Source organism: Paroedura picta, chromosome 14, assembly GCF_049243985.1.
Source record: "Paroedura picta isolate Pp20150507F chromosome 14, Ppicta_v3.0, whole genome shotgun sequence".
NCBI lineage: Eukaryota > Metazoa > Chordata > Lepidosauria > Squamata > Gekkonidae > Paroedura > Paroedura picta.
In genome coordinates, this window is record NC_135382.1 from 24,615,807 (window position 1) to 24,633,236 (window position 17,430).

Consider the following 17,430-nt stretch of genomic DNA (forward strand, 5'->3'; position numbering starts at 1 on the left):
ACAATATAAGAAGATGTAAGTAATATCATAAGAGAGAGCAGGGTGGGACCTAAGGGAGATAGGAGGCACAAGCAGGAAGGATTGCAAGCTAAGTACAGTGAAATGAAATTTGATATACTGGCATTAAAAAAATGTTGTCAGCAAGCAGATTTTCATGATCTTGCCTTGCCCGTATAATTAATTTACAGTAGTAAAAGAAGAGATGCCTGAGCCTGCTGTGTGGGAAGGAGATAAATTTAGATCAAAGGAAAGCGACACAAGGAAGAGAAGAGTGCAGGATAACAACATCTTGTTGGAAATAACATTTGGGGAGCAGAAGAGGGGTGGGAAGAGAACCACGAAAGAAAATCAGTTGGGGGGGGGGGCAGGGAACTCGCTCAGATAGTCTGTGTGATTCATCAATGCAAGCTTGAATCACAGATTTTATTTAAGAAAAACAAACCGGCTACGGATGCCACCTTGTTCCTCCCCAGCAGAAGTTCTGTTGATAGGCAGAAATTCAGACTGGGAGGCAGCAGAGAGAAATGAAGCCACCAGTCACCAAGACAGCTGATTGCAGCCGCAGGGGGATCAGGGGCGGAAGGGGCTCAGTGTATCCAGAGATGCTTTGCAGCAGCTCATCCCAGCCACCTTTTCTCACCACTGGAATGAGTTTTCTCACTCACTGGAATGAGTTGCCAGGGGCTGGGGGCTAGGTCAGTGGCCCCTTTAAATGCAGCCACTTTCCAGCACCTGGCCTTTCTCCTCTCCAGCCTTTTCTACATTCCCACCCTCCTCACCATTGTTTTCTGCTGTTCACTCTGGACTCACTCTTTGCACCTGGCATTTGGGTTTTGTTGCTTTCCATTTGTGGATGTTTTGCATGGGGTGGATCCATATTGGGGGGGAGGTCAAACTAGCACGCCAGCCTCCCCCATTTCAGGGGGCCTCCTTATGAGGCTGTGTGGATGCTGAGCCATAGCACTATCCCTGGGGAGGGGAAGCCCACCTGGATGGCATTTTCAGGTAGTTGTGGGGGTGGGGGCTAGTAAAGGGTGACTTGCAGGCACTCCAAGCTGCCTGCCACCTCCCATGTGCCCAACATGCTTTTGGCAAGCAGCGACACATTTATGTATAGTCAGTGATTGTGGGTATGGCTGCTGGTATAGGGGTTTCCTTGTGGACTGCTTACCAAACTATTTATGTTTTGAGCCACCATTCTATCACAGATCATGTCCCCTTGTGCTATATACACAGGCTCACCTAAAGCCATGTAGGTTGCTTTCATACAGTTGTTTTTCTGAGCATGCTCTGAAGGCTCCAGGAGTATCTATGCCAGGGGTAGTCAAACTGCGGCCCTCCAGATGTCCATGGACTACAATTCCCAGGAGCCCCTGCCAGCAAATGCTGGCAGGGGCTCCTGGGAATCATAGTCCATGGACATCTGAAGGGCCGCAGTTTGACTACCCCTGATCTATGCCTTAAAGACCAGGACTTTGGTCATATCACAGCAATTCATATGAGCTCCCCCTGTCACACTCTCTCCCTTCACAGAGTATATTTTGGGAAAGAAGGCAACCATGAGTAGACAGAACAACCTGGTGGAAGAAAGCTCTGAGGCATAGGTAATCACGAGCCAAACCTAAATATTGGGTCGGTTTGGATTTGGCTCGTAATTGTTCATTGTCTTCCCAACTGGGGGAGCTTGCATAGACTCCCAGCTCCAAATTTTGGTACCACCCCTAACTAAAAATAGATCTAGTGAACTGTCTGCAGCTATTTTCACAAGCTTCTGGCTGTAATTACAGCCCCAACCCAGTCTGGGAATCAAGAAAAATCAGCCAAATGTAATGAAGGTATGTGGGCTCTTGCTTCAGGGTGCTTGCCTTGCTGCAGTAATTAAAGTCTGTTTCCCGTTAATTATTTCCCCCTTCATCACCAGGAGGCGTGTGCTTTAGGGTGAACATGCTATCCGATGGGAAACCATTGTTTTAAAATAGTTTAAAAACTGTGCAGAAACACACTATGGCCAAAGAAGTTCTGGGAAAAGTTCCTGACAGTTAGAGCGGTTTCTCAGTGGAATAGGCTTCCTCGGGAGGTGGTGGGTTTTCCATCTTTGGAAATTTGTAAACAGAGGCTGGATAGCCATCTGACAGAGAGGCTGATTCTGTGAATGCTCAAGGGGGTGGCAGGTTACAGTGGATGAGCGATAGGGTTGTGAGTGTCCTGCATAGTGCAGGGGGTTGGCCTAGATGGCCCATGAGGTCCCTTCCAACTCTATGATTCTATGAAACACTCTTTTTCTACTTTCTTTCTTTTTTAAAGAGCAACAGTTCTAGGGGCAGCAGTTCAGGAGGAGTTAACCACCCCCTGACCACATTGCCAGATGTGCAACCTTGCCTGACACAGGGGACACAACTCAGAAATTTGCTTGCGAAAGAAAGTTGCTTGCGAACAAGACCTAGTCCCTTGCCTTGTGACCCCCAAAATACTGAGGAATATTCATTTAGTTTGTGTGCTTCATTTGTACTCCACCTTTCTGCCCCACAGGGACCCAAAGCAGCTTACACTTCTCTCATTTATCCTCACAATAACTGTGTGAGATAGGCTAGACTGAAAGAGTCTGAAAGAACCAAGGTCACCCAGCAAGGTTCCATGGCATGCATGGGAATTTGAACCCAGGTCTCCCAGATACTAGTCCAACGCTCTTAAGCACTACACCACAGTGGCTCTCATAGACTGTTTATGCACTGGAGGCTTCATGTCAGGCTGCAGGCTGGAGTTTTAGTCGTGGCAGGTTGCCCCACCTCTTCCTGCACCCACACGGGGGAGTCATAAATGATAGCACTCAAAGATAATAGCACCACAAACACACAAACAGAAATGGCTGTAGGGCTGGACTGAACTGGAAATTATTTGAATCAAAAATATACTATCTCAGGGACAAAGAGAGAAATTTACTTGTCTTTCAGCTCCTCGGGAATGAAATAGACCCCAAATTAGTCTGGAAATCTGGGGGCAGTCATTTTGAAAGAAATAAACAAGGACCTTACGACACCCCCCATCTACACATTTGTCACTGGTTCAGCTCAAAGTCAGGATGTAGCAGACTCTGTAATCCTGGGCAAAATTATACATAAAGGTATAATTCAGTTTCCCATATTTTTTAAAATAGTGCAAACAAGTAAGGGATATGATAGAGATGGCAGACTCCAAGATGCTTTATTGGTGGCATGGTAATCTTACCCTCTTTCCTTCCTCACATACAAGATTTTCCCTTTTTTGTTCTTTCTTGCGGAGCAGCCCCTGTACCTATTTTCTTTGTATTTGTCTATAGCTGTCCCACCCAGTTGCTTTTATATATATTGACTGATATTGATGCTGGCCCTGCCCAGGGAACTGTGGGAAAAGACAAAAACACCTTCATATATCCAGCTTCTGAAATTGCACATTAGTGGCCTTTGAAAGTTCAAAATAAACAAAATGTTTCATTTAACTTAGAGGAGATTAGGTCCAGTGGCCATAGGGGTAGGATATATGAGGCAAACCGATTCTTAAACTGAGGTAAATTTGTAATCATTCTAACTCCAACAAGTTTCTGCTATTCCAAAAGATATTTTAAAACTTTGAGGAGAGATTATTTATTTTCACTTTCTATTTAAACACTCAAGCATAGGTTTCTAAGTTTTACTGACTCCAGAAGGGGAGAACATACAACCAATCCCCCAAATCCTTCTATGTACACAGACCAGGGATCGCTCATTTTTTAAAGAGCTATCTCTGTTTTAACTGGGCAGAAATTACTTCTCTTAGCTAGAAGCAATTTCCCTTTTCAGCTTGAATGGGGATCCTCGCTGATCCTTTAATGCCTTTTGCCCCTCTTCTCAATCTACCATCAGGGCTAAACTGTCTCTTCTTCAACTGTCAGTTCCCAACTGTCGTTTCTTAACTGATTCGCTCCACAGAATTCTGTTTGAACAGCCTGTCACTCAATGTCCTCAGACTCTGTTAGGCATTAATCCTTGACATTCCATCACAGATGGAAACATCAGGATTTAGCCAGTATGTTATAGTAAGGAGAGTGCTGGAGTAGGATTCAGGAGACCCTGGTTCAAATCCCCATTCTGTCATGAAAGTCTGCCCAGGTGACCAAGAACCAGTCACCTATCTCACCGGGTTGTTGTGAGGAGAAGGGGATAATGATGTTAAATGCTTCTCTAGGTCTCCACTATAGGGGAAAGAGGAGTATATAATATATCTAAATAAAAGGTGAAAGATTTATGCCATCTGAAGCGAAACCAGAGTCATATCTACATAAGGAGAGCTTACAGCAGGGCCCATCCCCTCCTCAGAGCGTATCTGGCCTCCCTCATGCTAGGAAAGAAAGAAGCCTGGTGATTAGGGTTGCCAATCCCAGTTGGAGCCAGGAGACCAACCCAGTTTGAAGCCCTTATGCCTCATTTTAAGGTTCTAAGAAACTGAGGGAGCTTACTATCCAGAAGTGACATAGGAACACTGGGGACTTGGGTGGGTGAAACTCTATTTTTGGGACAAACTCTCTGATCAGAAGCTAATTCTATTAGAGAGGTTTTGCCCACAAACTAGAGCATTGCCCCCCATAACCACAATGTGCTACATCACTTCTGGATTATGCAGGGACATTGCACTGACTTCCTGGTCCTTTCCTTCTAGCTCCCAGTAAGTTCCTTTCCACCCCCTGCCAGCTGGTCTGATGACCTAGCAACCCTATTGGTGATAGGACACATACTTTGAATGGAGAAGGTCTTTAATTTAATCCTCTAATTCTCTAGTAAGAGGCTGGGAAAAACCCCTCTTAGATCTATAAGTGGTCTGACCTGGCATATAAAGTAGCTTCGTTTGCTTAAGTTGATAAAGAAATTCCCCCTGCCCTCTCAACACCCCTAGATTAATCTTAAATCCTGACAACATACTGTGAAAGTTTAACCATCATCATAATTATTTAACAGATCTTTCTCCTCTCCTTTCTTCAAGGAGTACAAGGTGGCTTCCTTCTTCACCCAGAAGGTGAACTGGAATTTACTGCCACAGGAAGTGGTAGCAGCTATATGTTTAGAGAGCTCTAAGAGGGGATAGGATAAGCATAGGGAACAGGGGTTCATCAGTGGCTATTAGCTACAAGGTCTAGGACAGTGATATTCTGTATTCTTGGTGCTGGGAGACAACAGTAGGAGGGCTTCTGGATTTTTCTGGACCTGCTGGTGGATATCCTGGTGGTATCTGGGTTTTGGCCACTGTGTGACAACAAGTGTCGGATGAGATGAGCCATTGGCCTGATCCAACATGGCTTCTATTGGGTTCTTACTCATTAGCCCCACATATCATTTCTCCAAACAGCCCTGCGAGGCAGAACAGTGAGATTGTTGCCCAATATGACCATAGCAACCAACAAGATTTTGGGGTACGAGTCATACGTTTCCTTTGTCAGATACAAGGCTAAGAGACAGTGAGTGGCAGAGTGGGGATGTTATTATTATTACTATTATTTAATTTTTAGACCGCCCTTCTCCCAATAGGTCTCAGGGCGGTTTACAACATAAATAGTTAAAACACAATAAAATCCCCATAAAAACCCCAATTAAAAGTTACATATAACATATCACATAACATATAGCACAAATGGTTGTTGTCAGGGAAACAGTGCCGGGGACAGCACCGAGAACAGAAACCTTGGATGGAAACCATTTCGTATGAACACCGCCAGAGTCACACAGGTCAAATCAAGCCCCTTCACTTCTCACTCCAGTCCCCTTCAGCCTCTGATCTCACTGGTTTAGTGACAATCTTATACCCCCAAACATTTCTGAAAAACCCCACTGAGCTACAACAGTCTTTCCAGTGGTGTTGTGTGGAAAAGCCAAACCCATGTGAGCATGGCCAGCATGGTATTTTCTGCCCGTGCATTTATCACCCTCATTGCTGGCCAGAAGAATCATCCATACCAGTTCAACCCACCTTGCTCCATCTTCGCAAAGGGACCTTGGAAGTAACCTAGGAAAAATGGTTTCTGAACTGCTATAGTAGAGCCCTGCATGTATTTTAAAATGTAAGAAGAACCCTGCTGGATAAGACCACTGATCCATCTAGTCCAACATCCTGTTTCACACAGTGGCCAACCAGTTGCAATGGAGTGCCTATCATTAAAATAGAGGTTTCCTAAGGTTTCCTGTTATTCATGGATGTACTCACTCTGAACATGGAAACGCTCTTTAGTCATCAAAGCTAGAAGTTGGGAACTGCCTTTGTTGGATGGTTGCCAACATCCAGGTGGGGCCTTGAGATCTCCTGTTATTGCAATTGATCTCCAGAAGCCAGATGATGGAGATCCATTCCCTTGGAGGAAAAGACTGCTTTGGATTAGGGACTCTATGGTATTTATAGCCTACTGAGGTCCCTTCCCTCCCCAAACTCTACCCTCTTCAATCTCCATTCCTAAAATCTCCAGGTATTTTCCCACCCTACTTTGTATTTTGACAACGGTTCTGACAGCTTTGTGCGGGGGCTAAAGTAGGTCAGGGCTAACCCTGGTTGAGAAAGCCTGCCGGAGGATCTATGCGGTTCAGTAGTCACATGCATCATGAAACTGCCATAGGGAGAGGAACTTGCCCTCTCCTCCATCTTCTAGCAATGGGGCCATGGAGACAGAAGGCCTAGAAAAGGCAATTTCATTCCCTTCCTTCTTCTCATAAGACGAATTTAAAAACAGGGCGAAGAACCACCTATACCATTCCATGCTGTGCTCCATTTCCTTGCTCCATCCGTCCCCTCAACACTTCAAGTTTTGGAGGAAATTACGTACAACCTGTTCAATAATGTCACAGTTGGGCAAAGGAGCAGGACAGACAAATTGGTAGTTAATTTGAGGGGGGAAATAATAATTAACTTCCACAAGAGTTAAGAGGGAAGGCAAGCCAGAAGAGGGAAATGAAGCCAGGAGGGGAAATCAATAGAACATTACTCACAAGTGGCTTTATTAATGAGGGCTGAGAGGAGGCACCAAGGATTAAGGGGAAGAGCTATCAAATATGGCATAGCTACCTCTTTTGGGAGATCAGCCAAACTTTTAACAATATGTTGAAAGGTAAGTCACACTCTAGAGTTGCACTTTGGCAACTGCAAGGCTTGGGGGTACAAGCCCATATGTGACATCCTATTGGGGATACAGCCAAGCAGGCACCAAATTACACAGAAGAGAATCTCTAGCACAGAAGTCAGAAACGGATTGGAGAAAGGCCAAGAAGCAGCATCTGTTATGGCTCAATTAAAACATGCTTGCAAATACACACCGAACAGCAATTGCTTTGGAAACGAGAGGAGTGCAACTATGCTGGACCATCAAATATCTACCTGGTATGCTTTTATCCTGCCCATTTTTTCCCCACAACAATCCTGCAAGTAGGCTAAGCTGAAAGACAATGCCTATTTCAGTGAGTATGCCTCCTCAGTGGTTGCGGAACCACAGCTACTCTAGGAAGATCTGTAGTGTGCATGATTCAAAGGCATATGAAGAACATCCAACACGGGGCATAGAAGGAGAGGTGTATTTGTCATAGTTAGATTAGGAACTTTTTTCAAATAATGTGTTTTTTCAAATACTCCCCTCCAGTTTCCTGATTAATTCGTTTGGAGATTTCCTGCTCCTTTGAGCACACTTCCTCCCTGCTTGCCTCCAGAACAGACAGAATGAAGACAGCAGAACAGTTAGACAGTTAGGAATCTCTCTCTCTCTCCTCATTCTGTACAAAGTTTGTTTCTCATCTAAATAACATTATTTTCTGGTTGAAAAGTGTCTAATAAATGTAACACAATTAACGTTATCGTTGTATCCAGGGCTGGGCCCTTGTTTTGGGCAACGCTGAACAAAATAATCTGTGCTGCCATGCCACACCCACTCTTGTGCACATGTATGCGTGTACACATAAACCCTTTTGGAAGACTCCACCAGACTCCTTTACACTCCAGTGGCAGGGCTTAAAGAAGCGCGAAGGAGCCATGCCCCCGACACTTCTCTGGACATGCCCCACAGTAAATGGAAGACCTTCTCCAGTTTCCATGTAACATAATCTAGAAAAAAGAGAGCAAAGTAAGCTGCTTACAGCAGCACAGTGGGCCCTTCCGGAACAGCGGCAACCGATCAAAGATTCCAGCCCCAGTTTTTGCCCTTGACCATATCCTACATTACGTTCCATAAAACCCCATATTTTGTGGACTCCTGTCCTCGCCAGTGTCGTTTCAGTGCCTGGCTTGTAGCCTTTTCTCCCAGGGACACAGAGGTAGGTGGATTTTTATTTTGCATTTCCTGAATCTGTATAAATATCCTGTGTCTATATAAATGCAAATTGGCTAGAATGTATCTGAGATGTACATCTCTCTTGCTCGCTCGCACTCTCTCTCTCTCCTGCTCCCCCTGTCTCATTAACAAGGCTTGCGGTTTCAAACTAAACAGCCTGTCTTAGCTGCCCTCCTGAAAATGTGCAGGCAATGCCGGCGCTACAGATTTAACAGCCTAGGCAGAGAAACTAGAAGGCACCCACATGGCCCTCCACCCCTCAGTCCTGCGGATGCAGGAATGTGCAGAAGTGCCGTTAGGTCACAATTGATGGACGGTAACCCCAAGAAGGGGCTTCCAAGGCAAACGAGAAGCAGAGCTGGCTTGCAGCCGGCTTCTTCTGCAGAGCCTTCCTTGGAGGACTCTGCCTCCCATTTTGTCCCTGCACCTGCCATGATGTGTCAGAATCCCAAAGGTGCTTGCAGGCTCACAAAGGTCCCTGGGCTGCCCCGTACCACTTTCCCTGCCCTCCCTGCCCTGGTGGTGGAAAGTGCTGTCAAGGCATAGCTGACTTTGGATCACCCGTAGGGTTTTCAAGCCAAGAGATTTCCAAAGTGGTTGCCATGGCCTGCCTCTGTGTCATGCCCCATCTGAATACTAGCCAGGGCCCACTCTGCTTAGCTTCTGAGATCTGGTCATAGAGTCCTAGAATTGGAAGGGGCCATACAAACCACCTAGTCCAACCCCCTGCTCAATGCAGGATCAGCCTAAAGCATCCGGGATAAGGATCTGCCTGAAGACTGCCAGTGAGGGGGAGCTCACCACCTCTTTCAGCAGTCGATTCCATGGTTGATCTATTCTGACGGTGGCAATCAGGCCAGGCTGATGAAAGGAGACCAGCCGGGGCCACCTTGGTCACGGCAAATGCTGGTACCCCATGATAAATCTTCTAGATTGCAGTACGGCAATGCTCTTTCCATGCTGCAATGCAATGCTGCCTTTGAAAGCTTCAGTAAATAGCATGGAGGCCTCTCCTCCCTCAAACTCTAACCACCAGACTTGCTCACAAGTCTCCCTGTCGGGTTTTTCAAAATCACAGAATCACAGAATCATAGAGTTGGAAGGGTCCATACAGGCCATCTAGTCCAACCCCCTGCTCAATGCAGGATCAGCCCTAAGCACCCTAAAGCATCCAAGAAAAGTGTGTATCCAACCTTTGCTTGAAGACTGCCAGTGAGGGGGAGCTCACCACCTCCTTAGGCAGCCTATTCCACTGCTGAACTACTCTGACTGTGAAAAATTCGTGTCAGCACACTAATTTTTCTGCTACCTCAACTCTGCAGCTCCTTTGGCCGAATACAGCCCGAGTGCTCAAAGCAGAGGTTGTAAAGGAATGAACGTAATGAAATTATTGATTTAATAAAGATGTTCAGTAATAAGTGGGTCAACGTTTCAGAGCTTCAAGGCAGCAGTGTTTCTTTTCAGTTGATATACTTTGGGTGTTAACCGTTCAGAGCCACTAGAATACAAGGCAGCCAGTTAGCTGTCCGGGTGGGAGTGGTGGACCAGGATCCACGAAATTCGGGTTCAAAATATAAAGGAGATTGTGTTTGGACTTGGAATGCCACCATGGCCTCCCTCATCCAGCCATTTTTATGCCAGACATTGTTTGATGCTCCATGTAGGGGCAGCAGAAAATGGAATAAAAACTCCACCTCCCACCCCCAGTGCCTTTTCTGGGCAGAAAAGGGGGCAGAGGGGCATGTTCCAAGCCCAAACAGGTTCTCCTTTATGTATTAACAGACATTCCCCACAGAAAACAGGAAGAAGCAGAGTTGGATCTGGAGAATTCAAACCCAGTTCTAGTTTGGCCCTGTGTCAGATCAATGGGCTTAGAAGGGTGTGACTCTGCTTTACCTTCTTTCTTGGTGTTTCTTTCTATCGTGAAATGAGTGTTCACACATTTACAAGCTCAGTTCTTTGAACAGACCAGCCACACCATGATGTTTCACTAAAATGTGGCAACTAAAACAGCATCCTAATGCTCCAGGAATTGGAGCATAAACTATTTGGCCAGTACTTCTTAAAAGCAAACTCTTGCTCTAAGGGAGAGCTGGAAAACCTCAATGTTTTTTTAAAAGTAGTTCAAATGGGCTTTCTTCTCCAATCTGACAAAGAATATTTTGACTCCTGGAAGCTTATACCCCCAGAATCTTGTTGGTCTCTAAGATGCTTCTGAACTCGAGTCTAGCTTTACTTTTCCCATCATATACACCACACGTTTTTGTCTCTTTGTTGCCTCTGGACAAACAGGTTCTGTAGGTTTGTAAAGCTATATAAAAACCTATCGAGCCTGTTTACCACAGGCCAAAGAGGGTTATGCATACATGTGGTGAACAAACCTTTCTCTTTTAAACGATTTTCAGTTCTCTGGAAAATCTATCATGCTTTTCCAAACCTGGATGTGATTTGAAATTATATATAAGGAGTTTTCTGCCTGGAGTCCCATTAGAAAGTGCCCTAACAGGCCATGCCTAATTATGAATTGTTCTTATGAGGGGTGAACTGCCTTCCCTATACAAAATATTCATGACCTGTCAGAGAGCTGCAATCAGCACAACTGAACGTTTAACAGTCGGTCCACCTGCATTTTAACAGTTCGCATATGCCTGATTGAGCAAAAAGCATTTCTTGGTCCATCACACCTCCATGACTGGTGTTTGTTAACAAGGAAAACAAATGCACTGTTTAAATTCAGAATAATTTCTTCATATGCACTTCTGCGCTGCCTCATGGGAGTTTGAGTTCTTCTTCAGGAACCGATCTATTGCTCCCTCAGGAGCTGCGTGACTCCTTCAAATATCACCTCTCTTCAGGTGTGAACGGCCTATGTTGTGCCATTGGATCGGTGAGGTGAGGCAGGATTACAGCCCATTTGTGATTCTTATTTATTTCAGGAAGAGCTGCCCATGACTCAGCAGCAACTTCAGCTGGAAAGCCTGCAAAAGCAGCTACAGCTCAGGAGTGAAGCGACTCCTGGGGTGTTTTATTTGAACTTTGAGCAAAAACCACCAAAGTGAGAGGCCTGAAACCTATGTAAACAAACAGCTCGGTCCTAATTAGGTTCAAAAGTTGATCACAGTACTGTTGAAGTTCACAGCAACCTCAATACTGGAAGAAGAAAGCCAGGAAGGAGCATCCCTTCCCATTCTAGCAAAGGAACATGGTGGTGTGAATACATGAATCAGCACTTGCCTACTACTTTCTACCCGAGCCGGTGCATGATGGGAAGATCCTTTGGGGTTAAGGTTCCCAACACTTCTTAGGCTAATGGTGGCACTCTAGGAACTTCCCCTGCCTATACTCTGTGGTACAGCCCACAAAGTCTCAAGGAAATGCCTAGAAAGTCATTATGGGGTATTTGTTCACTCATTCCTCAGTTACATAAGGATGGGAGATTGGGGCTGGGGAATTTTGTGCCAAGCCTAGGGAACTGGGCAGTCTGCCTGGGAGCCCTACCACCCTAAATCCCACGGGGAAAATAACACAAACATGTTTAAATAAATAAATATTATTAAGCTCATTCATTTAAGAGCATACCCCACATAGCCAGCACGTTGTTGCTGAGGGAACTTCCATACACAATATTAAAAGAATCCAGTCTCACTGGACTGTACCCTACCACAGGGGTAGTCAACCTGTGGTCCTCCAGATGTTCATGGACTACAGTTCCCATGAGCCCCTGCCAGCAAACGCAAGATGTGTAGATTCCGGAGCAGTTCCCCTTGGCTGATCACCTGGAAGTAAGTTCTACTTTATGCGGGACTTCTTATCAGGAAAGTTAGCATAAGACAGGGTTTCCATATTTTGACAAGCAAAAAAGGGGATGTATTTCCCGACGGGCTACTTCAAACAAATGATCGCTGTGACAAATCTCATTTGAAATACCCCCTACCATTTAAACTGTGATAATTGCTACTAACTAGGAATATTCCTAACCTTCTAATTTCAAAAGAAGACATTTTCATCAGTTTTTTTTTAAAGAAGACCCCAAAAGAGGACAGATATTTAAAAATCTAGTAACCCTACATAAGATAGCTCTGTTAGAACCATACCCTTTGGCAGGGCAAGTTTCATGTTCCGGCTTGCCTGGAAAAGATAGACATGCATGCTTTTTGGTTCCTTAGACCTGGCTTAAAACCACCTAGAAGAGTGAGCTGTGGGAGGGGGGAGGGTTGTCACATGGACACCCCCATGAATGAATCTAATCAATTAAGTTGCCGGCGGCAGCAAACAATTTCTGCTTTCCAGAAGGACCTGCAAAACCGAGTTAAATTTGTACTCACGCACACTGTCAGTTATAGATTACACTGTTTTTCTAATTAGCAGTTCCTCTACACTGATTCTGTAATGCTCTTAAAAATAATAATAACATTGCTTTGTTTTTCCACATGTCTGTTGCAACCAATCTCTCTTTCTCTTCCATCAAATCCAGAATTTTGACAAGTTCACCCTGAGCAGGCGAGGTATGTATCTTTCTTCTAATCCTGAAGCTCGGGGTCATTTTTCCCCATAGAAAAATCACAAGGAGGCTACGCAATGAACTGATATTAATTCTAAAGGGGCAGCTGTGTTAGTTTGCGGCCGCAAAATTAAGCAGGAGTCTGGTGGCACCTTGGAAAAAGAACACAATTTGTTCCAGTATAAGAGGCTGTGAGTCAGAACTCACTTCATTGGATAGAGTGAAGTGCACATCCATCTATCTGACAAACTAAGCTCAGACTCAGAAGTTTATGCTGGAGCAAATTCAGTTACTGTTTGAAGTGCCAACGAACTTCTGTTCAGTGACTTGTACGACTGGATCACTTTGGTGTAGTTGTTAGAAGAGCCAGTTTGATGTAGTGGTTAGGAGTGCGGACTTCTAATCTGGCATGCCGAGTTCGATTCTGCATTCCCCCACATGCAGCCAGCTGGGTGACCTTGGGCTCGCCACAGCACTGATAGAGCTGTTCTGACCGGGTAGTGATATCAGCGCTCTCTCAGCCTCCCTTACCTCACAGGGTGTCTGTTGTGGGGAGAGGAAAGGGAAGCTGACTGTAAGCCTTGAGCCTCCTTTGGGTAGGGAAAAGCGGCATATAAGAACCAACTCTTCTTCTTCTTCTTCTTCTTCTTCTTCTTCTTCTTCTTCTTCTTCTTCTTCTTCTTCTTCTTTCAGTACAGACAGACCGTCCTCACGGAAGACAGATTCCAAGAAGCTACACTCAGAGCTTCGTTTCCTAATTTCTTGCAAGACACTCTTTGGGAATGACCAATGTCCCCAATCAACGTCCAATTCAGAGAGGAGATGAGTCCACTTAGAAAACTATAAGCATTTCTTATAGGGTACCTTGAACAAGAAAAGGATGGCGTGGACCATCCTTTTGCAGTGTTTATCTGAAACAGGTGCAGGATTAGCTAGCTGAAATAGCACTCAGATAAAAATAGCGTGAGTTGCTGAAGTACAAAAGGTTTTGCCTGCTGCTACCAAAAGACTGATTCTTGCGTTCATTGATACAGTGTGTTGGAGTGGGGGGGAGGAGAACTGACAGGTGCTATTTGTGTGCAATGCCTTGTTGGATCCATCATGCCAGAGAACAGCATTAACAGAGTGCTAATGAAGTTATGGATTCTTCTGAGTCTCCATAAGCTTTCAAGAGTCAAAAGGTCTCTTCGTCGGGAGCTGACCAAGAGAGCTCTGACTCTCAAAGCTTTATGCCTTGGAAATGTTATCGACCCCTAAGGTGCTGGTGGACTCGAATCTAGCTCTTCTCCTGCAGACCTGCATGTTAATCTCAGATTTCCCCCTCTAACCATCCACCAGCACTGACCCAGCTTAGCTTCTGAGAACTGGCCAGCCTGAACTACCAGACTTCTCTGAAGAAGGATTTTTATCTGCTGGCTTTTATCTGTGAATTTTATTCAAAGTTGGATGCATCAATTCTTTGGGAGAGTGGGGAGACTGAAGAAAGAGGAAGGAGAGAGAAAAGTCAAATTCTGTTGCGCAAATCCCTCCAAAATTCCTCACTCATCGAAAAGATGAAGCAGCACCAGCCCTTCAATCAAACCCACTTGCCCTGATTAAATAACCAGGTATGATTAGCACTTCCTAAGCACAAAGTAGTACCGTCTGATTAAAGGCATAATGTCTATGTACGCACACACATACCCCCCCATTGAGTTTTATTGAAGGGTTCCACCAGCAAGGCAAGATGCTTTCATTTCAGGCCTTTGAATCCACCACCTTTCCCAATTAAACTAATCTGGAGGGGAAATTCTCTCTGCTGCCCTTGCAGCCTGAGCTACAGACTCCTATAGTTTTGAGCCACAGTTCACCTCAATGCTGTGTTCCCTCTCCAACTGCCACAGAGGGGGGAGGTCAGAAAATGGGATTTCAGGGGGAAAAGAGTGATTTTAAAAAGTTCAGTTTAAATCTTCTCTTCTTGAGCAGAGGGTACTAACAAACACAACCCTCTAATTTCCCCCTTTCCTCTCCCTACCGCATTGCTTTTCAACTCTGCCACTGGAAGGCAGTTTTGTCCTACCTTACTAGGTTGTTGTGAAATTGGCAGGGGATGTACAGAAACCATGCAGCATGCTATATAAATGCTAGGCAGTATCACTGTACCACTGGAAGTTAGTTCCCTTCAAGAGTTGGGGTGAGCTGTGTGGCCAACAAGGACTGGGCTGTAACCTGCAAGACTTGGGTTCAAATCCCCACTCAGCCACAGAGTTCCCTGGATGACTGTGGTCCACTCACCTGCTGCACCATCCCAGGCAATCCGGGGGTTTCCAGCTCTGCCTAGCGAGGCAAAGAGGCTGGTGCTCAGGCCTGCCCGAGATGCCCACTCCTGCCTTGGGAGCCTTAATTGTAGGGTTGCCAACTGCTGCCCCCACAGAAGAGCTCCAGTGCTTTTAACAGAACTCTGAGATGCAGACCTTTAGCTGCTAGAGCTCTTCTGGCACAAGGATGAAAAGAACTGGGCTCTTTCAACAGCAAGCCCTGCAGGCTTCCAGCCCTTTCCTGTGCAGTTTTACTCAAGGGTAACTTCAGCACTGCATCTATCACAGGGCAAAGCATGCATCCCACCATGTCATGGAAATGACATCAATTCTCCCCCCCCCCAGCTCCTTCTGCCTTTGGGATGGGTGGCATGGGGGAATCTGCTGGGAAGGGGGCAGGGGGGAGACCCTCCAAGGCATTCCCCTAAAAGAGCCTTGCTGGATCAGCTTCCATCTAGTCCAACAGAACTTTTCCAAGCGTTCAAACCCGGTAAGGCAAACAGGCGGCATGCTTCTCCGGGGAGGGGGTTCTCTCTGCCCTTTCCCGAGCCAGAGATAGATTGCCTCTGCACATGGAGGTTCCACCTCTGGCATCTCCACGCCCGCGGGGTTAGGGGGATTCTCAAATCTTGCAAGTCGCCTGGCAACCGCGAGGACGGGGGTGGGTGGGGGTGGAATGACCAAATTCACGCCTATCCCTTGGCTTCTCCGAGCGGCAGGGGCCCCGTCGGGGGCGGCCAAGCCCCCTCGCCTGGCGCCGGCGGGAGCCTCTCCTTGCAGTTCGGCCGGAGCGGGGTTGGGGCGGGGGGGGGGGGGAAGACGCCAAGCGAAGGGAGGCCGACCGGGGCGGGAAACAGCGGCGCAAAAACCAAAGAAAGCCTCACGTCCAAGATCACGGAGGCGCCTTTCCTCTGCTCGGGGACGCAGGCGGCGTGTCCGGCGGCCTCCTGCAGGAGCTCCCGGTCGGCGAGGCTGCTCTGGTCGCTCATCTTGGTGACGATCCAGCGGAGCAGCCCGTCCAGCCCGCCGATCTGCGGCTGCTGTTTGCGGAGGAGCCTGTGGACGCTCGCCCGGCAGTAGCGCGCCGCTTGCTCACACATCTTTTACGAGAGCCTTCATGCTGGAGCCGGGGGTATTCCCTCCCACCCGGGCGGCGGCGGCGGCGGCGGCTCCCTGCCTCAACCCCCACCGCACCCCCTCCCCCACCCCCACCCTGCCACGCTCTCCCGCTGGAGCTGGGCGGGGGGCTCTCCCCAAGGAACGGGGGGCCTTCCAGGAAAAGGGAGGCAGGAATGAAGGGGCTGCAGCGCACCGACGGAGGGAGAGCGAGACACATCCCCTGCCCCCGAGGAGCATACAGTGGGGTTTTGATAGGGAGGGGGCAACGGAGGGGGAAGAGCAAAAATCTGGCCCATCGTTTCTGTTTCAAGTTTGTATAAATCTTTAGATCCGAACCTGCATACAGAGAGAGAGAGAGAGATACAGTCATATGTATGGCTGTAGTTCTATGTTGTGAGCCCCCCAGAGCCTGTCTGCGTGGAGGGGCAGCTTATTATTATTATTAATATTATTATTATTATCATTATTATTATTCATAATAATAATAATATAGGCACACCCACTTTTGCTCCCCAGTGGAGACCACAAACACAACACAACATGTTGTCCCCTTCTCCATGTTATCAGTGCAGCAACAGCCCTGCAAGGCTGGGTGGGGTGTGAGTTGCTGACCCAAGGTCACAGAGCCAGTGGAGCATTCATACCTGGTCCACATCTGCTGCTGAACCTTGCTGAACCATGAATCAGAACTCAGTTCATCAGAGGCACTGGAGCGTACCGCCTTCTAGGGGGGTGCTTTTATATTAACACTCAGGCAGGGGGCCGCCTTATAAAGAGAAGCCACTTCAAAACATGACCTGTCAAAAGAAAAAAATCTGTTCCTTTGGAATCAGTACCCCCCCCCCCAGGCTGTTAGATAGGTAAACTTTATTTGTTTGTTTGTTTATATACCGTCCTCCCTGGAGACTCAAGGCGGTTTACATAATACATTGAAATGATACAAGAAATTATTCAGTCCATAAAAAGGACTTGCAGGCTCTTGCTGCCTCAGTTTGCCTCGGGGCTGTGCAAGGAAGACATTTGTATGACTGCCGCTAGTGAAATAGGAATAAATTATAGAGCTATAGCTGTACTAATTGACATCTCTAAGGGGTGAGATTTGTAAAAGAATAGCAATCCCAGGTCTCTATTAAGATCAAGGTAAAATAAACAGCCTTAATGAATTCTCATGCAGCAATTTCACATTGGATTTTCCCTTAGAAGTT

The 17,430-nt window shown here is 46.5% G+C and overlaps 1 protein-coding gene across 1 annotated transcript in view; it reads right to left on the reverse strand.

The window, feature by feature from the left end:
• Positions 1–16,287, reverse strand: part of NECAB2 (N-terminal EF-hand calcium binding protein 2) — a 136,165-nt gene extending 119,878 nt beyond the window's left edge. The window contains exon 1 of the mRNA XM_077309904.1: positions 15,991–16,287. Coding sequence (XP_077166019.1) covers positions 15,991–16,206 — 216 coding nt within the window. The 5' untranslated portion in view covers positions 16,207–16,287. The remainder of the gene's footprint in view (positions 1–15,990) is intronic.
• Positions 16,288–17,430: the final 1,143 nt, after the last annotated feature.